Source organism: Toxotes jaculatrix, chromosome 11, assembly GCF_017976425.1.
Source record: "Toxotes jaculatrix isolate fToxJac2 chromosome 11, fToxJac2.pri, whole genome shotgun sequence".
Classification (NCBI taxonomy): Eukaryota; Metazoa; Chordata; class Actinopteri; family Toxotidae; genus Toxotes; species Toxotes jaculatrix.
In genome coordinates this window covers 7,080,340-7,103,830 of record NC_054404.1, presented here as the reverse complement: position 1 = coordinate 7,103,830, position 23,491 = coordinate 7,080,340, and the positions used below count along the sequence as shown (strand labels likewise).

At 41.8% G+C, this 23,491-nt stretch overlaps 1 protein-coding gene across 2 annotated transcripts in view; it reads left to right on the top strand.

The window, feature by feature from the left end:
- akt3a (v-akt murine thymoma viral oncogene homolog 3a) overlaps positions 1-23,491 on the top strand; it is a 51,864-nt gene that overhangs the window by 10,859 nt on the left and 17,514 nt on the right. For both annotated transcript variants that reach the window (XR_005894859.1, XM_041049204.1), the window contains exons 3-7: positions 14,094-14,219; positions 18,806-18,917; positions 21,945-22,089; positions 22,770-22,901; positions 23,115-23,180. Coding sequence is in view for 1 of the 2 variants with exons in the window: in XM_041049204.1 (XP_040905138.1) it covers positions 14,094-14,219; positions 18,806-18,917; positions 21,945-22,089; positions 22,770-22,901; positions 23,115-23,180 (581 nt within the window). In the remaining variant the exon portion in view is untranslated. The remainder of the gene's footprint in view (positions 1-14,093; positions 14,220-18,805; positions 18,918-21,944; positions 22,090-22,769; positions 22,902-23,114; positions 23,181-23,491) is intronic.

Genomic DNA, 23,491 nt, shown 5'->3' with positions numbered 1-23,491 from the left:
AGAATGTCCTCTTGTGGTGATATGCATATGAATGTTAACATTTTTGCAACCAAACTGCTTCATAACTATGTTGGCATTACTTTGGCTCAACATTTTCTTGCATGTGTTTGTCTAGTTATAAATTGCCAGTACACTAGCTGTTTGCTCCTTTTTTAACTTCCCTTGAACCTATATGTACCCACAGATCAGTTCAAAAATGTTATTATGTGTAGTTTCTGTGGTAAATAGCCTGAAGCTGTACAACTCTGCAAACTCAGTCAGTCAATAAGATCAGTGGTAAGTGGTAGGAAGCATCCTTGTAAAGGCCATGCAAACAGAGAGATGGATTAATGGATGGGTGAGTGAATGAACTAATGTAGAGTGAGGCAGTCTTGGATAAATGAATGAATGGATCAATGAATGGAGTGCTGATCACTGCAGAGGGAAAACTGGATAGAGGAAGAGAGAAGGGGCGAAGGGAGGAGAGGTTGAGTAATGGGATTAGTTTGTAGCTGAGGATCATTGAAATGCTGACCTCAAACATTTGATCACAGTCTGGATGGATGCATGCACATGCATTCACACATACACGCTTTACTACACTGCTATTCTTGTTATCTTTGTCGTTGAATTATATCCTTTGTCACTACACTGAATGAGTCAATGTTAAAATCCAAAATGTAGAATTTCTGTTTCAGTATTTTCCTTCATTGAAACATTTGCTGTGGATTTTGTTGATTTGCTCAATTACCCCAATGTAGCCCACTTGTTGCATGTACATTGTTGCTCATAGTCAGATATTATTACAGTGAGGTTGTTTAAGGGTAGAGCCTCTATGAGTTCCTTGGTTAGCTGTGTTTCTCGCCCCCACCACAGTTTCCTCATTAACTGGCTTCTATCCACCACTATTTATTTTACGTGTTTCTGTTGTGTTCCATGGTGATCCAGTGGCTGCAGCAGCAGCTCTGTCCTTACTTGACAAAGCATTTTGAGTTAAAGCTTGAAACAGATTCTATGTTTAAATGTGCTAACACACCGATTAGACCAAAGGGGTTGTGTGTAGTCTAACATCTTCAGGTACAGTCGGCTGGTTAGAGGAGGCTTTGGGCTGATTAGAGGAGGCAGGTTAGAGTGGGGGTTGGTTTGGCTGATTTAGGCCAACAGATTAGTGCCTAGTGGTTTAACAGCAAGTGCAAGTGTTGGATGGCAGGAGAAGGACCCTAGAGTGCTACCATTTGGTCTTATATTTCCAATTAATTTTGGTTTGGCCATCGACATCCACATAATATTGATCTATATTCTTCCCTATAGAGAAATGATACTAAAACAGTCTAATTTGTTTGCAGAAGCCGCAAAAAATACAGTGTATTTGTGGGAAATGCTAGAGGGCTCGTAGTGCTCCATTCCAAAATGCTGTTTCTCCATGATGGGGTACTAAGGTTAAACAAATACACTCTTTTGGCTCCTTATTAAATAATAAAACAGAACAGTGATAGTATGTTTGCTGTTGTCCAGTTGCTTACCAAAGTCGATAGAATGTTTGCTATTCCTGTAATAGTTTCTAATTTACTTACTATAGGATTTACTATACATGTCAGCACTGAAAGTGTGATTTTCCTAAAAACAAGCTCAGTTTGGCACAGATTTATTCTGATTGTATGATTTTTAATTATGCACTTAACTTGATGAACACTCATTTTCCTGAGCAGATGATTGTACAGCAAGCGTGAATTGGGTGCAGTAATTTTTGGCACAGCTAAAGTCACACCACCCGTAATGGACAGTGGTCTACATCTGGTTGCCAAGGGCAACTGGACAACCATTGTCGCTCTGAAACATCAGTTACATCCTTGATGCATTCTCTCCTCGTCGCTCTGCTGCCATGGCACAAAGCTCCGTGTTCCTCCATTTGTACGACAGAACATCAGTTCCACAGAGCAGCCTCTGTTACAGAGGCTTATGTTGAGACCATGAAGGCAGCAGCTACTGCAGGTACTTGTGATTTTATCCAGTGTTTCTGATTTGACCAGTCTGATGGTTGTCCGATCCCTAATCACTAATGCAAAGCAGAGCCACTTAGTCAAGTTTAGAGTTGGCTCTGTCCTTAACTTGCCTAACTGTTGAGCATAGGTGAGCCGAGATTTAGGAAGATGAAACTTTTCTGGTACCCAGATGTGATATATAGATTAGAGATACTAGGAAAGCTTGTTTTCTCTGACAGCCTGGGAAAACATCGGATCATTTTGGTCATGGGTAAATAAATGGCAACTATGGGCTTCCTTTGGTGGGCTTAGTCTGAGTTTGCTCCTGTTTAATAGTTGAGCTGTGTGCTGATGTCACAGTGGCCAGGTTAAAGGGACAGTCTGTCTATTTATATCTTCCCACCTGTAATCTGTTTCTGACAGGATTAACTAAGCCACTGGCTGAAGCCGACTGCACTACATAGGCACTCTGAAAATGTGAGCCATGAATAAATGCATGCATTCACAAAGATGCACAGTGAGGACAGTGTGAACAGTACATGCAGTGCACACAAGTGTATAAAATGTGATCATCATTAGGGTATGCTAGGAAAGGACGGACAAATATATGCCTGTTTTCAACCAACCAGAAAATGTGACTCCGTGTAACCATGTTACATGCTTCTGTTTGTGTACATGTGCACTTGCGTGTGCATCCTTTGCACGTGTGCATGTTTCACAGAGTCTCAGTTAGTTAGCCTGATAAAAACCGAGAGGAAGAAGAGACCAAACAGTGACAGAATTTTTCATCGTCCCTCGGCCTCCTCCATCTCTGGTTGCCAATCTCCAGTCATTAATTAGCTGTCCATGATAAAATTCCCCATTCCCAATCTGACACTAGTGTAGAGCAGCGGACGGCAGTGGTAATCATGTCAGTAAGGCTTGGCTCAGTGTTCTGAGGGGGCTAAATGTCCCCCATATGGTCCGCTGGCTGGGGCCCACTCCTCACCAAGCTCTCATTAAACTAGTGCTTAATATACCAAGGTAAAGAGGGACACACGCACTAATGCACACACTCAGCTGTAAGAAACAAATCAAGACATCTGACAGGGGATTGGGCACAAAGGGACAGGAGGACAAGGAGATGGTGTTTGTTTCTGGTGTTTGTGTGTGCATAAGGTATGTGTGTCTGTGTTTTCAGAGGCTGACGCTGTACAATTGTTGACTTGCCATCTGTCATCAAGAATAGAATTCTATCTTTGTGCGTGTGTGTGTGTGTGTGTGTGTGTGTGTGTATACAGAGGAAAGATGAGACAGAAGAGAAAGAAAGAAACAGTGAGTGAGGTGCAGATGTCTCACAGCACAGTGGCTGGAACTTGAGTTTCAACGGTGGACTGCTGTATGAGAGGAGGTGGAGGGGGAGAACAGAGAAGAAAAGAGGACGAACATCTGCCATACTCATATTGCTCCGTGCTTTGAGTATTTCTACACAATATCTTGAGTTTGAATAGACCTGGGACATGGCCTGCTCATTATGTAGGGCCAGACAGGCAAGTTCAGAGAGCGCCAATATTACTGAGGGTTTCAGATACATTCTTCAATATATTTTAACAATGATAAAAAGTATTCATAAAACTGAGATTTTAGCCTGTATTTAAGAAAACTTTTAATCACTGTCTTTCAAAGCAGAACAGCTTTCATCTGGCTGTTCCAGGTTCACGCTATATAGACACAGACACATCCATAACAGCTTCATGGGTGTTAAACATCTGAATGGATTTGCTGAAATACTGAATTTACTCTGTTCTGTTGCACATATTTTGAGGGTTGAATTTGTTGTGTGCTTTTGTTGTTGTTTGAGTTGTTTTTCTGGAGAATGCAACAAGCAGATTAAAAAAAAAATATTACAAATCTTCAAGGTAAAATAAAAATATAATGAGAATTTTTACAAGGTATTTAACTTCTATGCTGATTACAACATAGAACATAAAGCCATCTTTGTTCCTTTTGAATTGTGTGATGCTGGCCAGCTGAGGTGGACACGCTGTCAAAAACAGCCTCTTAGACAGACAGACGTTACAGCATGACAAACACCAGCTCTCGGGGAAGGAGAGAGAAGTGTTTATCTGAGATGGACTGACATATATAGCTGTCTGTCACCTCAGAGTGTGACAGACAGGAAAGTAGTCACTAATTGCAATCGCACTTGTGTTTTTTTTGTTGGTCCAAACTCTACAGTAGTACATGAAGTTACACTGCCTAATCACAAACAGCACCTTGTAGATAAAAGTCACATGGGCTTACAAGTAGTCTTTTTGTTGAACATCATTTTGGTAAACTGTCTTCATGAGACATCAGGCATTTTAGCAGCAGGTGAGCCAAAACAAATATGATTCCAGTCAGTGTAACTTAGGCATGTCAGTTACGCCCAATGGAGCATGACTGATTGTGAGGGGAGTCGGATGAGGCTGTGTTTTGCCCTTGCTTCATTTTGTAATGTTGTGCTTTACAAGCATGATTAACTGCAGCCTATCACGTCTCATTAAATGCATAAAACTGAATCAACTGGATGTAACCCTGTGTTGTTCCTGTTTTTCCTCCCTTAGCAAACCTTATGTTTGGAATCACTTGAAAACCAGTAACTACTTGGCATCGATCTCACGTGTCTGTACAAACTAAAGTTAATGATAGAGTTTGAGTCAGTGTGAATGCTCTCTGATGGACAGATGGCCATACACTTGGGCAGGTGGAGAGAGAGACAGACAGGTAGCCAGGCAGGACAGAGGGGAGAGCAGAGAGCAGCAGTTAGTGAGGTGGAGAGCACTTACTGTCGGCCCTTCAGTGCAACACATGAACGGATCCTTTCGAATGAGGCATGGCTGGGCTGGTGTGGGTGTGTGTTTGTGTGTGTGTGTGTGTATGCGTGTTGGGGGGTGTTGGGGTGTTTAGGGTGAGGGGGTTGGGTGGGCGGGCACTTGACGGTACTTGGGGTATAGTACTTGATTGTTTACCCTTGCCTGCTGGGCTGGGCTATTGTGCTCTAGTGTGCGTGTGTGTATTTGTGTTGACAGAGTATACTGTGTGTGTGTGTGTGTGTGCAGTGTGTATAAGTTTTCAGGGAGACAGGGAGACATACAGCACAATGCTACTCTGCTGCTCTAGGAAAGGAGGGAGGGCTTCACAAAAGACCAGGGGGGTCTTATGTTGTATACACACACACACACACATGCACACGTAACACCAGCTGCCGCCCACAGGCCCAGCCCGGCATTTCTGAATTAATAATACAGAGCCAACCACTCTGGAATAATAGTGACTTACACACATAGACACACACACACATGCATGCACAAAGCTTTGCACCTGTTCACCACTGCTCAACTGGACAGGGCTGGGCTGGTTAACTACCCCCCGTCCATACACACACACACATACGCACACACCGCTTGTTGCCTGTCCGTTGTTGGCAACACTTAGACAGCTGTGTGTGTCTGCTGACCCTCCCCTTCTTGATCTGATCGACAGCTAATCTCAGTGACTGATTGGTCCAGCTGCTCAGTCTTTTCCTCTGATTGGATGTTTTTTCTGTACATCCAATAATGCAAAGGAACAGAATAAGAATTTAAATATGAATGTCGGGTTTAATGGACAACCTCTAAGAAACCAACTCCTCTGTGATATTATGAAGCATAATGCTCAGATATCCACCAATTGAAAATAGGTGACACAGATTGTTCTGCTTGAAAGGACTGTAAAATAAAATAGATGTCCTTGGTTGAAAGTGATGACACTTTAACAGGTTTTACTGTATTTTAGAGATGGTGTGTTGTGGATTTTAATGTCATTTCAGCTAATGGTTATTTTTAGAAAAGGATGTACAGCGTTTTGGAGATAAACTCTATTTCATGTGAACGCCAGTAATGTACTGTAAAATAAATGAAGAAATCAATGATGCCAACACACAATGCCGTCCAAAGGAGAAAACAGAGAGAGGCAATACACCAGCAATCAGTGCAATTTGATTAGCCTGCTCATTGGCTGTGTGTGCATTTCCTAATCGCATTGGATCCACTGCATTCTGAACACAAGCAGCATGGCATCCCTAATGTTATTGGGTGTTTGAATGGAAGGGTTTTTGTACTGGTTAGCTGGGATTGTATTTTTACCTTCTTGACATGCTAGAAGACATCCAAACGGATCAGCCTTTGTGCTTTCAATGACATGTTATGCCTTTGTACTTGTTTGTGCCTTTGTGTGTGGGTGGATGGATGTGTGTGGATGCAGAGGAAATAGACCATCTAACTGAGCTGTGTTTAATATTCTTGATAGGGTTTACTATGATCTAGATCGGAGTTTGCCCTGTCACATATAGTAGTGTCATGTAAGCCTCCTACTGTATGGCTACAGTATGAGCTTTGAACTGTAGCAAATGATGTTTGTGTCTACCTGTGTTTGTAAGAGATTAAATCTGGTTGTCATTGGTTTTTCACTCTGTTAGCATCGAGGGCAGGACTCTAACTTCCTTTGTTACATTTCTTCTTCATTTATTTCATTTCATATCTTGTGACTGAACTGTCACGGCCTCGCTCTTAGGCTGTGACAGTCTATGAATACAAACCACTGCGGCAAGTCTGTAGAAGCAGTATTGTGGTGGGTGGATGAGTAGAAATGGGCTGTTATCTTTGCAAAACCAAAAACAGAAGCCACCACTCTGTAATGTGTGAGGAAAAGAGTTCTTACTGGACTGGTGCCTGACCCAGCCTTATGTACTGTACAGTAGGTCACAGTGGGCCCAGGTGTGTCTCCTGCCACTAATGGCCCTGCTTCACAAGACAGTCCTCACCAACCAGAAGAGCACAGAGCAGGAAACGAGCAAGCAGGGCAGAGGGGCCACCACAGAATCCTTTGAATTACATCATTATGGAGGAAAACTTGTCCTTAGTTGTAACACTTTATAAATATAAACAGCCTCCTTGGGTATTTTATTCTTTGGTGTTACACGTTTGTTCTTTTTTGAAATACAAAGAAAAGACTCAATGTTTGGTGTTGAAACAAGGCTTAAAACTGCATGAATTTGATAGGAGTGTAAGAAAACCATTTTGTATAGTAATTCTAATAGGAAATGGTATACTCTTCAGTTATCCAGGCATAGAGCTAATCTTTGGCCATGTTGAGTTTTTATTACTTAAAAATAGCTCATCAGCATTTGTGATAGATTATTGTAATGACGTATTGCACTGTAAACGTGTTCTTCATGTCAGTTGGCTGTCTCTCTCTGGTAATGTCACATAAACTGCCAACTTGTCAAATGTAATTTAATATGTTGAGAATAAGGTGAAGTTAATAATATCTCAGTGTGGCAGAAAATGAAGACAAAATAATTATCTTTATAATGACAAACAGCCAGTAAAGAGACAGTTAAAGTAGTTAAAGTAATGAATTAAGACAGTAAGACAGTAAGCTTGGAGTCGTTGTAGCTAAGTGACCTTCACCCACCCACTGTGTGTGTGTATGTATGTGTGTGTGTCCACATATGTGAGTGTGTGTGGGTGGGGGGGATAGAGAAGGGAGGGAGGGGGTAGCTGGGTAGCCACAGCCTCCTGTCTGGCACAGGTGGTGTTGAGCAGCAGCCCTCCAGCTAAGATGCTAATATGCTAACACCGCACTAATCCTAGGGTGCTTTAGGAAGCAACGGACCCTGTCTCCTCCCCAACAACACACAGGAACAAGCCCTCGTGTTGTAACACACACACACACACATACATAAATATTTAAGCTCACTGAATGCCTGCATGCAGAAATACACACTCTTACACCAACTGAGACATAGACACATTGCCCCTATCTTATATGTTTATATATACTGTACATACACATGCACACACTCCAGTGCTGTGGGGGGGGCAGATTAGGATGAGAGGCATCTTGGCTGCAGTGTGTCTGTCAGTCACTCTTTCAGCTCTGTGTCAGTATCACAGCCGTGGCCACCATGCTCCAGGGAGCCACCACCATCTACTGGACTGTAGTGGTACTGCAGGAGAGGAGAAGCGACGAGAACAGAAAAAAACAAAAAACAAAACTAAGAATATACAGGAGAAAAAAAAGGGAGATGAGGAAAAGGGACAATTAAAGAAAAACAGAGGTTTTCAGTGCTAATTTTGTGGTCAAGTATCTTTTTTCCCTGAACCTCAGTGTTATGTATTTGTAGAATTGTGAACTTGCAATATGTTGCCTCTGTATATGTGTGTGTGTATGAGTGTTTGGATGTGCATGTGCCTCCTTCTATACCAGGTGGGGGAGCAGAGGGGCACCAGGGCAGCTTGCATGTGTGTGTGTATGTGCACTCAGCACAGCCTACCAGGAGGTTCTGGCTGTGTGCAGCTGGCTGGATGAAATCTCCTAGTGGCCCCCAAGGGATGGCCACACTCCCATGGGTTTCCACTCAATCTGGCCGCCCTGTGGCTGCCCTGCCCTGTCCCAGCTCTCTGTCACCGCCATAGACTTAACCTCATACTCTCTTTCTCATTCATTCTCTTCTCGTTTCATGCGCAGCTCTCTTCTTTTCCCTCATTTTTCACTCTAGCATCTTCTTCATCTTTAGTCTTCTGTAGCCTCCATGTACTCTCATTCCACAGACTGAGCCAAAGGATTGTACATTTACTCCAGCACTAAATCTTTAAACCCAGTCGCAGCCCCAGCTTCAAACTGAGTTTCAGTCTTTGATTCTTCACACCCCCCCCCCACCCCCGCGCCACCCCTCCTCATCTAGTCCTGCAAGTGGCAAAAAATGCCCTGCAAACATCTACAGGTAGCACACAGCACCGCTTTTATGTTGTCACTGATGGTAACTGTATTTACAGCGCACATGCTCACACACCCACACACACACACTAACACCAGTCCAGCTCCGATGTGGTAATGAGACTAATGCACTGTAAGTGGATTGGCTTTGAAGAGCCTGGATTCGCCTTAAGATGTCTGAGCAGACTGGAGTTAGAACTGCTGGGGCCGGGGTCACGCACACAGCCCTATTCTTGTAAACACACACATGCACAGTGAAATAAGCTGTGCAGATTGTGCGGAAAATCTTTTTTATTCGTTTTAGTTCATTTTTTTCTGTTCGCCCAGTAAGAGTAACTGCAAATATCCTGTGCTGTTCTGCAACGTTTTCTTGTTTGCGCCTGGCGCTCGTGGACAGACTCTCAGACAGATGTCTTCTTCAAGCGTCTTACCGCACAATTCCCCGCTTTCTTAACCCCCAGTGCCCTCTCTGCTTCACACAGTCACCTCCCCCTTTCCCTCGCTTCCTTTGCCCATCAGTTACCTGCCTGATGTTTAGGTAATCTCTCTCCCTCCTCCTCCTCCCCTAAGTATTAGTGCTTTTACTCAAGTATCAGCTGCTAATGCTCACATACACAAACACATGAAAGCCCTTAGCGCAGTGTTGTGTCTGGAGATGTCTTGACCTTCTGCTATAAGGAGATCAGCTTGAGCAGCCGGTCAATCGTTTCAGCTCAAACCATCAATTTGACTGCACTCAGTTGTTTGATGGTGCACCCTCATACTGCTACACTGTGCAGTAGATATTTACATTTCATTAAACTCTGCCTGAAAAAGTTTGATTATATTTGACAATACTTGTCATCTACTTACCCAGAAATCCAAAAATCTCAAATTTTCAATATTTTCAATGATATTTTAAATGATATCTTAGAAGTTGCAACTAGGGATGTTTTTGCTTACAACATTGATTAAATTATTATTCTGTGATTAAAACTGTTGATTCATCATCTGCTGATTGACTATTCAATTAATAAAATCATTCCAGCACCAAAACATGATATAGTTTCTTCAGTGATCTAATCTGCATTCTTACAGACTGCCTGTCACACAGTTAGTGAGGGTGAAAGTTAAACTCCGTCTAGGTAATCTAAATAGTCTATTAGCTCCTCCTCTGGCCAGTCAGCTTATCGGTCTGGCAACCAGCCTGCCAGATACTCAGTCACTTAGATAGTAAACTTGTTACTTATTCTGTCCTGTTGCAGCCAAACCCTGTGTGTTACTGCTCTGAGCGCTGACTGTGTGTGTGTGTATGTATATACGTGAGCGTGTGTATGTGTGTTATGTGGCCAGACGATACATTCCTCTCCCTGCTGTGTATGTGCTGGAACGTGGAAGAACCTCTCCTCCACCCTCTCCATCCGCCTCCCCCTACCTCTATACACCCCACCCACCACCCGCCACCCCTCCAGCTCCCAGAGTGCCAGTCACACAGCCCCGTCTCTGCGCCATCTGCATATCAGCTCCAGCCTCGGCCAAAGCATTAAATTAAATCCCTGTTTGGGTTGATTAACAAATGGCTGGTGAGCTCACATAGTTATGGAGTTATTTATTTAATTGTCATCAAGGTTTTTACTTAGCAAAGCAGAAGAGCAGAGGTGTGCAGGTGTCCTGAAAGAGTGCGTGTTAGAGAGAGAGATAGAGAGAGTGTAAAATTTGTGCAAGTTTGAGTGACTCATTTCTCTTCTGCTGGCTGAAGTTCACAGTCTTACCATGTGTACCTGTCTCCTATTTTTTTTCTTCACTTCTCTCTCATTCTCTCCCCTTTCCCCCTCTGTCCTGAAATGAATAGTTAATCAGTTCTCTAATTGAGTGACAGTTAGTCTGTGCGTTGCTGTAATTGTCCAATCAGAAAGCTTGGAACGGACACAGTCACAGCTGATTCATCTCTGCCTCTTACTGCTAAATCCACAAGCTGCAACTGGAGGATGTGCCAACAAGATTTATTTCTCCTAGAAATTCCAAAATAACTTTTAAAAAGTCTAGTTTAGTTTAAAATCTTAGTTTGCAGCTCATACCAGAAAATCCCAAAGTAAAGGTACGAGGGTCAGCGTTGCCACCTAAGTGGATGTGGTTATTTAAAGAAGACGTTTTTGAATCAGAGTTGTGATGTTATTTAATACTTTACTACCAATAAAAGTAAAAGGAAGATTTTTACAGAAGTAGGAGGATACATCAAATTAGATGGAAAAGAGTATTTTAGAACAGCTGCAGTTGATATTTTGTCTTAGTTTTGAACAAATTTAGCCTGGAATTTAAATACTTTTCAAAATAGCTGATCTTATCTTCCTAAATATCCTCTGTTCCTTCAATCTTTCAGATCACCCACGTTCTCCTGTATTGCTGATATCCTGTCGTTTTAACAAGAAACAAGAGACTCCTGTTGTCTTAAGCACTGTGTAGTGTAGTATTTACTAATTGGCCTTAAGGGAAAAGTAAAGTTGTGCAGAAAACTAAATGAAACTGAAGTGAGGAGTCCGAGAGAGATGGTGTGGGAAGGAGACCGGCTGTTCTGTTTTCTCCAGCAGTCCAAACTAGAGACATGTGGCTCTCCAGACAAGCTGTCCAGAGTGGGAGAGCTCGCTGGACTCATTACAGGCAGGGCCAAGACGGGATAGCTTGACAGAACACCATTGGATCATTCGGAGAATTGGAACCGTTGAAACAGAATTGTGTTAGTTTTGTATGTGCACGTATGTGGGTGCACGTTCCTGTGTCTGTTTGGAACGGCGTGTGTGGACAACTGTCCATCTCCTCTCTCCGTCTGTGCCACCCCTGGCTGCCCCCTCCCCCGCCCCCCAGTGGACGTGTACACACATACACAAACACACACATACACTCTGTTTAGGCCCAGCCAGAAGGATTGCTTAAATGTTTTCAGTTGTACTGGACAGCTGAGTGATGAAGTGGCCAGCCACAGGCTTCCATTGGTTGGACACTTCATCTAGAAACTGACTCAGAGAAATGACTGGACTTGGACCAGTAAACCAGTCGTCACTGCCAGTTTATAATAGTTTTATTAGTTTAACTTTCTCTTCATCCTCATCCATTTCATCAGTCAATGCATCTCTGCGTCCTGTCCAGTTTGAAGTTTCTCTTTTCCAGATGATCAGTGTCTGGAAACAGTAAACCTGTGAAGTATTAATTCCTCTAACCTTCTAACCTACAGGAGCTAAACCCAGATAGAATGCAATCAAGTTCACTATACAACAGCATCAAATATTTCCATAAAGTTGAATCATGAGCTTTCTTACACAGTCTCTGCAATCGAACATTATAAAGCTCAGTATTTATTGCAGGGCTATTTTATTGCTTTTAATTATATTTTATAGCTTTTGTTTTTATTGTGTCGGTCCCTTGTAGTTTGTAGATTTGAAAAGGCTTTCTAATGGCATGATAAGTGCATAAAATACATGGCGTTTGGTTAAGTTCACTTACATTAATAATATTTTTGGTTTAGTCAGTATTGATGAGATATTCCCTTTTCGTTTGCTTACGGCCTCCCTCCCCTCCTATCCTTTTTTTTTTTTTTTTTTGCTCTGCTTTCTTTATAATTTTTTCCTTCCTCTTCCCTGTGCCTCACTCCATCCCTCCTCCCACCCCTCCCATTCAGCCCCTCTCACAGCACTGTTTATCAGTAGCAAGTGATCCAAAGAATATGCTTTGTTTCTGAAAGAACAGGAGAAGGAACGAGGAGAGTGGGTGGATTTGTGAAAAAGAGAAAATAGAGACCGAGAGAGGAGAGGTGTGATTTGGTAATCCTGATGACGCACTGGCACCCAACAGCATTTTCTTATCTGTTTATCATTGTCTGTCTGTGTCTCTCTCTGTCCCTGTGTGGTGGTTCAAGTCAGCCGCTAATCCCCCCCCCCCCCCCCCCACCACCACCACACACACAGACACACACACACCTCCACCACCAGCAGCACCCAGAGGTACCGACAGGGCCCACAGTCACACGGTCTCTTCGGCGGAGCAGGTGTTTTTCTGCGACGTGTTAACGAGCAGGGCCTGCTGTCATTTCCGCTTTAAATGGATGTCACAAATAGAACACACACACACATACACACGCTGCCTATTCTCTTCTGCCAGTGAATTAGCCTAAAAAAGGTGATCAGAGCTGTTACCAATCCTAGGGTGTGTTTATACGTGCATGCACATATGCATATTTTTGTCTATTAGTATGTCTTCACAAGGTATGTAAGTGTGTGTGTATGTCAAGGAACGGCTGGCTAATTAAAAGGGGTTGAGAAGTAGGGAACATTTGTGCCTGTGGTTTTTATTTCTGTTGTTTGAAATGAGAATGTGAAATGTTTACACATCTCTCAGCTTTGGAAAGTGTTGAGATTGTCACTTTCTTTAATCAGAGCCGTGTGTTTCAGTATTACTTTAGCTGTGTACTATGCGTATTTGTGCGCACGGTTTCGTCCTTGTATTTGTGCCACTGTACTCGTCCAACTATGTGTGAATCCGCACACATGTATACTTTAATCCATGTGTGTATCCATGCTGTTTCCAGTAAGTGTTATCCGCCTCTGCGGTGTGGAAATGTTTGACACTCATGTAATCCTGCAGCGGGTCATCTGATAAAGCTGTGGTGCCACCTTAGTGCCAGCCTGTGCCAGCCAGTTGGGTAATACTCTGCCACCAGCTGCTCAGCAGATGTTGTTATTTGTTGCTGCAGTCTAAGAAGGGTTATTCTCTATGTGTAATTTTACCTCATCTTGTGTCATTTCGTCTCATCTCACTCTATCTCATCACTCTTCTCTTCTTCCTCCTTTGCTGGCAGCCAGTGGTTTGTGTGTATGTGGTTTCGCGTGTGTGTGTTTGGAAGAAGAGTCATCACCTCGACACCTGCCCATGTATCAGCCAGATGATGTTTCTGGCATGGATAGTTTGAGTGTTGTGCTGGTAAACATGTTTTTGTCATTTTTTTACATGATAATCCGATCTGAATCTGGCAAGCAATGTGGGAGTCACAGAGATACTGCGTGTGTGTGCGTGTGTGTAAACACCACAGTGTGCATGTGTTGTGTGATATCCTTTGGACAGATGAGAGTTGAGCTGAGCTGACAGACCCTTATCTGTCTTGGGAATAAAATCTGTATTTTAAATCGCGAGCAGAATCACTATTGCTATTAATACTTTCCATATATCATCATAATCGTCATTAGCCCTGAGTGCACTGTTGCCCTCAGCATCATCATCACTGCTGCCCTTATGATCTGAATTCAGTTCTGTTGAACTGAACAAGTGTTTAATTTATTTGATGTAAATTTTCTTCTCTTTCTTTGTGTCTGTCTTTCTGTTCAGGTGAATACATAAAGAACTGGCGACCAAGGTACTTCCTGTTGAAGACAGACGGCTCCTTCATCGGCTACAAAGAAAAACCTCAGGATGCAGACCTGCCCTACCCCCTAAATAACTTTTCTGTAGCAAGTACGTTGCCTACAAAACATATATATATATATATATAACAAAACTTCCTCTAGTCACTGTGCTTTAATCCAACTGTACCTGTGTATACTTTACATTGTACACAGAAAAGCAACTTTGAGTGGGAAAAGAATTTTAGGATATCACCAATATCAGTGGCTCCAAAGTGTTTTCCACATGAAAGGTTTTTCCACAGCCCTTATATTCCCTTATTTATGCCCCCCGAAAAAAAAAACACTGGGTGGGGGGTGGCCTTAACTCTGGTTCAGTATCTTTTATACTGCTTGTGATGTTTTGGTTGTAAAATATAAAGAGTTCAAAGAGTCTCCTTTCAAAGGAGACCAGGGTTGTGACCTTATGTAATCAGAAATTTTAAAGAACTGAAGCCTTTTTACTTTGGTCTGGTAACAACTTAACAGTGATGATGATGATACTGTGACACCTGCTGTGATTAACCCCAGTAGGGAACATTTCAGCTTAGAGCAAAACCTCTGTAGGTGGTAGGGAATCAGTGTCTTGCTTAAGGACTTTGAACTCATATCTTCCAGTTGAAGGACATGTAATAGCCTCTATCCTCTAACTGATTATATTTCTTAAATGTCAATGCAAAGCACGTCTGTCATGTAAATTGCCATGAGATGTTGCTGAAATATTCTTGTTATTTCATCACACAGAGCCACAGTGAAATGGCATAACAGTTATTGCATCAGTTTCACTCATGGCGTGTCAAAACATCTTGTCAGTCATCAGTCTTCACAGCGTTGGTATTCTTTACAAAATCCACTGAGAGCTCTAATTAACCATTTATCAGTATATCATCTGTCTGCACCTGGTTAACAAGCTCCACAGCATCATTGACATGTGTAATTAACCAGCTAATGAGTTAACAAGATGAATTTTAATGTCTCTCAGTCTCATTACCACCACCATCACCTCCCATTGTTCATACTATAAATGCAGATCAGCAGTTAAACTTTGGGTTTGGTTTTCAGGCATTTTGGCTTTAGAAAAAAAAAAGAAGGTCACCCTAAATCTTTCCTATAACCTGACAAAAGACAGATCTGACTTACCACAAAGTTGCAGTACATCACTTTTTTACTTTTTAAGACACTAAACTAAAAGTTAGACATTATTGTATATTACATTAAGACGATAAGGCTGGTCACGCCAGTATATCACAATTCAATTCTTTGCTACTAGCATTACATTCAAGAAACATGCACTGATTGAGACTGGATATGTCTGTAATAATGGTGGTGGACAAAAGTGAACTTAGTTGAGATTAGGTGAATAACAGACTGTTGTCTCTAGCACCTGGTGAACATATCAATCAGATAACTTTCATTAACAAAGTCCTTTAATAAAATCAATGTTAGAAGGTGCATTACAGCAAGTAAAATCAGTAAAGTCATCATAAACAAAATAGTTTTACCTTAAATATGATCAATATAAGACCAGGTATAATGTGGTCTTGTTACTTAACATTTCGGTTGTGAGATGCGTAACGACTGCATTTAGCTGCAGGCACAGGAGACTGTTTTTTTCCTTTGAGTTACACCAGAGGAGTGTTACTGATCAAGCTGAAATTAGGTAAAGGCGTGTATGACCTTTTCTGAGTGGCTTAATTTTGGAAACATCAACAGGATTATCAAGTTATTTGATTTTCTAGAAACCAAAAACAAGACTACCCAGATTTGTTTATCGGCATCCATGATCGTGCTGGCTAAAAAGCATAAAACACTTAGCATATGTGCAGTGTATCATATAGTATATGTCTCTTAATAAATAAATAGATCCATATTGGTGGTGTTTACTCTAGCTCATGTCCATTCACCAGCAACATAATGCAAAGTTGATGTTTCACTTCTTGGTACAAAGCCTGATGCGGATGCCCCTGTATTTACTTACATATGATCCTAGTTAACACTGTAATACTGCACAGGAAACATATAATGAACATTAATTTAGTCAGGTAAGTCTTGTCAGGTTTTTAAGTTGATTGGCTTTGGAAGATGCTATGTGAAATATGTGCAGAGCAGTACAGTGAGGATTGGTGACGGCTGAACTGACAAGATAGGCAGTGGAGAGTACAGGAGAAGAGGTGTGAGATGACGGAAGAAGAAGAAAAGAAAATGATGACGAATGGTAGAATACAAGCTGATACCTCAGAGAAAATGATAAAGAATGGTACATGGGAGGGTGGAGGAGGAGACAGAAAGATAGGAGTCCGGAAGGGAGGACAAGTACAGGGAATGAGCGATGGGAGTCGATCGGAGGGGGCAGAGGAAGAGAAAATTGGAGACGTGGGGAGGAGAGGAAGAAGAGAGAGGACAGAGATGGAAGGATGATTAGGGTGGAGAGCAACGGATGAGAGCTGGAGAAAGGGATGGAGGGATTGGATGGTGAGGCTTTTGTGGATGAAATATGGGGGAGAGGACGGGAGGATGAGGGAGGAGAGGAGGAAAGGAGGATCGTGATCGCTGAACAGACAGGGAGGAGGAGATGAAGACAGGATTGGAGAACGAGGAAAAGGGGGAGAGGAAAAGAGTTTGTGAGGAGGACAAGCCAGGCCATACATCCGGCCCCGGCTGCTTGGCACAGCACTGGCACTGCCACATCTGTTGCCCAAAGCTGGGAGGCCAGGTGGCGTGTGTGTGTGTGTATGTGTGTGTTTATTTGTGTGTCCGTGTGTGTGTTTATGTGTGTGTGAACAACAGAAGTGGTCAGATGGAACAGAGATGGTACAGGCCTGTTCCCTGCAGAGGGACTCATACATACAAGCCTGTCGCTCACACACACAAAAACACACACACTGATGCATGCACTCACAAACACCCACTAAACTGCTCCACAGATTTCACAATTGCCTGCTGTGGCAAACAACCCAATTTCAGCTAACATTCAAACTTCAATATCACTTTTATGTGTGTGTATGTGTCCATGCATGGGTGTGAGTATTTTTTGGCATCAACCATAGCATGACCTTGTTTTCTGGCAACACAGCAGGCCTTTGCTCACGAGTCAGGTAGTAACTTTGTGTGTGTTTCTCTGTGTGTCTGTGTCTGTGTTTGACTTTACATTGAAACTCTGCAGTGTGCTCGACCTGAGTGGTGTTGTCATTAACCTTCCTGCCTATATTTAGGCTGAGCCATGACGTGCTGTGCTGTGCCACACTTAAACAAAAAGTAATTGGTGGAAGGGATAGCTGAGGTGAGGTGAGGAGGGACGAGGAGAGGAAAGAAGTTGAGGAGAGATTAAAAGGAGAACAGAAGGGAGGAGAAAACAGGAGAGAGAAATAGAGGGTGATATATGTAGAACGAAGAAGTGGGGGAGATATGAGAGGACAGACGATGGATCATTATGCTCTTTTGCATCAGCTCTTGTCCCCAGTAACCACAGATACTGCTGAGGGACAATGAAGATGCATTCCTTCCCACAGCGAACTCACAGCCCCATCTGGCTATGTGTGTACGTTTCTGTGTTTGTGTACTGTATTATGCATTAGTGTAATAATGGCGTACTGTATTGCCCATTTTCACAGAAATGTGTCTCTTCGGATATTTGCCAGATGTGTATGCTCTGCAACACATAATATCCTTTGGCACAGGAAAGCACCTTTATTTGATTTATCAGTTGCTGAAGTTATTGCCTAGCAAATTAAAATACAAGCTGCATGTTTTCTTAATGATAGCGTTAAGAGAAACCTGCTATTCAGCATAAATTTCTTTGGTTTTTAAACCATTTAAACATAATCTAATGTTAGTGATGACACATTATTTCCACATTGGCCATTTTCACAGCAGACATTTTGACTTGTCATAGCAGTGAAAGCACAGGTGTTACTCATAGCAATAACCATGTCTCAGTTCAATTCAAGTGTCCCAGTAAGCTATGACAGTGACAGCAAGCCAGCATGCACAATATGAGGACCCTGAAACAGAAAAAGCTAAATGTAATTCAGCCATCAATAATTATATTTACAGCTGTGATTTTCCTGCTGTGACATGTCAAAATGTCTCCTGTGAAAAAGACCCACTGTTGCTGTAGCATGGGGGGGCGAGCTGTAATTGATTTTGCTTTCTTTCTTGTCTTGTCCTTTTGTTCTAATATGAGGCTTCAGCTGTCCGATAGACAAAAGATAAAATATCTTTTAAAGTTAGAGCCTTATTAGTACAAAATTCCCCGGTGTTACTATCCTTCCACTGCAGTTCAACAGGGAAAGAAAAACTGTCTGGGGATAAATAGACAGAATAAAAATAGATTTGAAAAGTTGTGATCCAATCCGTAAAACAAGACATTTTTAATTTACACTGAATGTTTTATAACAAGTAAATATAGCGTGGAGGAAATTACAACGAAATGCAACAATGAAGAAAAAAAGAAGATTAAAAAAATGAACAAAAAAAACAAGAGCCCCAGAACAAAGGCACTGCATACACAGACATACGCAGCAGCTACTTAAATGTTTGATCTCATGTCATCAGGAAGTTTGGTCTAACAGGAGCAGCACCACAGTAACTTAAAGCACCTCACCAAGTACAATTTAAAAACTGAAAAGACAGCGCTGTCCCTCTGACTGCCTGTTTCAGAATGTCAGCTGATGAAGACGGAGAGGCCGAAGCCAAACACCTTCATCATACGCTGCCTCCAGTGGACCACAGTCATCGAGAGGACCTTCCACGTGGACACGCCTGATGAGAGGTCAGTCCAAGTCCCCTAAAGAGTTCTTAGAGTATCCTCCAGTCATTGCTGGTCAGTGAACAATGAGGATGTCAAGAACCATTTTCCTGTGAGAGCTCTAATCATATATATTATGCTGAGTCTAGCTTGATCCAAATTTGATGAGAACATCAATCAGCCAGAGCTTTCTTAAAAGCTAGAAAGGAGAGGTAAACTTTTTTTGTAGCATCTTAGAGTTAAGATGCCCTTGGACAAATAGATCTCAGGCAGAACAGCCCTGTACCTGTGTTGCTGCAGACTTGTCTGACATTTCTCTCATAGCAGCAGTTTGGATAAAAAAAAAAAGACATTTAAGCTTGATAAAACCTGCCAATTAAAACACCAAATTGTTTCAAAAGTTTTTTTTTTTCTTTCAAATACTTAATCCAGTGTGATTTTCTCCTTTTTTTTTACATACAAAAAATAAATCCAAAAGATTATGTACAATTTCTGTTCAAATGAACAAAAGAAAAAGAAATAAACCTGCCAAAGTTTAAGCTTTTAAATGACTATGACATTAGACTAACCATAGGTGAAAATATATATATACATACAGACATATATATTTATGGATCATGTGGGTAAAAGTATCATCAAGGGCAGAAGCATGTATGAAGAGGTTTGCACAGTTTGTGGGTTGTTTTTTTGTGTGTGTCTGAGGGAAAGAGAGAGGGTGAGAGAGACAGAGTGGAAAGGAGACCTTTCAAGTAGCGTCGGCATAAATTCTCCAGCTGCTCAGTTCCTTTCTGAGGAGCTGAGGTGTTTATCTCCAGAAAATGAACAGCTTTGCCCAGAAGACCACAGATGCTTCTGAGCATCCTTTGAGTTTGTGTGTGTGTGTATGTTTTTTTATGTGTGTGTGTTGCAGCTGTCTGTCCAAGTTTATTTGTGTTACATGTTGCTTTCTAATAGTTTTGCCACCAGAAAATCAAATAAACATTCCAGAGTTGGAATTCTGGAACTAGAACTAGTCCCTTTCTGTTGAGTATTTTGTAAAGTCACATATATACAAAATGCAAGTCTAAAAGCAGATGACTGTAAGCTCCAGATGTGTGTGTGTGTGTTTTGTCATGGAAGTGTGTGTGTGTGTGTGTGTGTGCACAAGATATGTGCATCATTGAAGTTTAAGTGGGTTGGAAAGAAGTGTGTGTGTGTGTGCCACAACTGGGTGTCTGTGCCTGTGTGTTTGGGTGTGTGTGTTACTGTATCTGTTATACTGTACCAGTGCTGGCAGGGCTCCAGCTACCACAGCCCCAGCCGTGAGCAGAGAGGGTGGCACATGTTGGCATGGTGCCCGATTGTAGGCAGGCCCATTATCTCTCATTAGCAAAAAAAAAACCTCATTATACAAAAAACACTCTAACCAAGAGAGAGAGCATTTATCTGCTGCCTGACCTTGAGAGAGTTCCCATTGCTTTTCATGTAGTGAGACACGCACACGCACATCATGGCTGCCACAAATTGAGTGCTCCATTGTTGTAGATGGAGTGTAACTTGAGTTTGCCCTTGTTTTGGAGTGTGTAGGGTATGCTCAGAAGTCTTTGCAGTAGAAAGGGATTCAGATCTTAAAAACACGCTGCTCTGTTTAGGTTCAGATGGATGTTCTTCCAGATCCTTCAAGGAAACATATGGGCATGTAACTCAAAACAAAACAAAAGACACGGGGGTGATCGTTTGGGAGTCAAACAGGTTTCATTATTATGATCTTCTCACAGCTTACGCTGAGTAAGTGTGTTTGAAAGTGCACACTCGTAAATCCCGACTTGCTTCTCTGGAGTCCAGAGGATTTCTGAATATTTGAATATCATCTTTGGTTCACCTCAGTTCAGGATCAGTTCAGTGTTTTCTGCAAACGTGTACCCCTGCATGTGGCACAGGATTAACACTGTTTGAGTGAGGATTTTACTGAACCCAGTTCAGTCTTGAGGAAAAAACTTTCAGCATTTTCAATTTATAATTAAAATCTGAAATATTATTTAATGAACATCAAGATTCTCTTAATTAACCAGATTTACAATTTCAGGACACTGAAAATCACAGAACTATATAAATAACTTTCTCTGTCTCTCTCTCTCCTCTAGTTTATCAGAGCAGAGAAAAACTTGGCCCTGTGAATAAACCATAATATTCATCATCGTTAAATACAGTTAACGTGGCCACACATCCTGATGCATGGCTGGCCTTCTGCTACAGATGATGATCACACAAACACACACACACACACATACACACACACACACACACGCACACACACAAAATCAAACTCACATACTTCCTCTCAACAGATGTTGAACAACATCGCTAATGGAAAGTCAATGGGGAGGAACAATGTTAGCAAACAACAATGCATTGTTCCCTCTAATGCATGGGTGTGCATTTGTACACACACTCACTCACCCTCTCTCTCTTTCTCTCTCTCTCTCACACACACATACACATGCACAGACTGGTAGACATTAGTTCTGCTCCATGATCGTTGCTCATTTGGTTGATTCTCTAGTTGACCGTGTTTCCTCTCTGTTGAACAAATAGGTGTTTATGTTAATTGAAAACACTTTAGTGCCTTTAGAAACCTGGTTATATAAGTGCACCAGCCATCTTATTGGGGAATCTCTGACCAATATTTTCAACATGATATGATAGCCCTTTGATACCTTTGGGTCTAATCTTCAATTGTTCATCTTAAAATGTAGGGCTGCAGTTAACAATGACTGTCTTTGTTGACTAATCTACTGCAAATTTTGTCCATGAAATGTTGCACAATAGTGTAAAATACCTGTTGCAGTGCATTTCCTGGAGCTTCTGACAACTCCTTCTTTGTAGAGTTATTAGTATTATTATTTTGTTAATGACATTTTTAGCTTTACTCTGTTCATATTCTTACCATTATTATTGTCTTTTCTGATGCTCTGTTTCTTTCTCCTTTTGTTTGTGTTGTATCTGCGGTGCTATATAAATAAAGCTGAGTTGATTAGTTCTTCCTTATCTTGTTGTGTGATCTAAACCCAGAGATGAGTGGACAGAGGCCATCCAGATGGTGGCTGACAAGCTGCAGAGACAAGAGGAGGAAAGGATCCAGTGCAGCCCCACCTCCAACATCGACAACATGGTCGAAGAGGAGATGGACATCTCCACCACACACCACAAACGCAAGGTAACACACGACAGCCGATGCGCACACAGACGTACAAACACATACTCACTCTGAAAATGCAAAAATTATTCCAGCTGTACTGTTGCTGTTCAGTGTCATGTAATGGGTTATTACCTTTGACTGCTGGCAATTTTAAAAATTGTCCTCTCAGTCACAGGTTTGTGTCAACTAATGAAATAGCCCCTGTAACAACAAGGGTGTAAATTGGTTTTCCCAAATTATAGTGGTCCAACAAGTAAAAGCAGTCATGCAAAATATTTTTTGTAAATGTAGTTGGTATCAAAGCAAAGGCTACACTTTGGTAAAATTTATCTTAGGTATAACAAGTCAACTAAGCAGTTTGAAGTGCAGGTAGAGCCCCCTGCAGGGTTCCCGGTTCATAAAGGTTTTGTAGGGCGTAAATTTGCAAAGTGCATTAATGTCAGAAATGTTAGTGGCTCAGTAAAAGTCCATTATCAAGGTATGACAAAAGGGAGGATTAAATTCCTCAGAGCAGAAAACAGTATTGGTACTCACTCCCAGGTACTGTAATATCGATAGTGTTTAATCTATCCAAATGATACACTGCCCTACACTGCCAGTAGGACATCATAACTTGCAAACGCCATAATATATCAGCTATTCTACTTGAAGCATAGATGAATCGTTGACATTAACTCTCTGTGTTTCCCTTCCCCTAGACAATGAGTGACTTCGACTACCTGAAGCTGCTAGGAAAGGGAACCTTTGGCAAAGTGATTCTTGTCCGAGAAAAGGCCAGCGGGAAATATTATGCCATGAAAATCCTTAAAAAAGAAGTCATCATCGCCAAGGTCAGTCTGGCAGAGACTTTCTCTATTGATCATTCTTTATGTATTTTTTTGTAGTATTTTAAATGGACTACACCAAACAAACTGGCCATTTATAATTTTGAGTATAATGTCAGATGTCAGTATGTGATGTTTTTAATGCTCGGAGTGCTCTTCAGCTGCCTTCTTATTTAGCTGTTTGACTGAAAATGCTTTTACCGTGTCGTGTCTGTACAGGATGAAGTGGCTCACACACTCACAGAGAGCAGAGTACTGAAAAACACCAGGCACCCCTTTCTCACTGTAAGTACCTCACATACACAAAAACAACTGGTTTAAATTCAGACGCATGTGCACATGCAAACGTACAGACATCTGTAAGAGTGTATGTAACGTGGGCACACACACACAGACGACATATTGATCCTATGCCTACCTGAATCTCTAGTGGCTAATTATGAGTGAGACGGCAAATTGTTGTACATTAACAACCGCATCTGTTAGCTTTACACTCCAGCTTTGATGTACACATACACACATTAGTTGATGTTCATTTTCATCACACTGTCTGAAAGCACACAGACACACACAGTTGTGAGAGAAATTACAGTTCA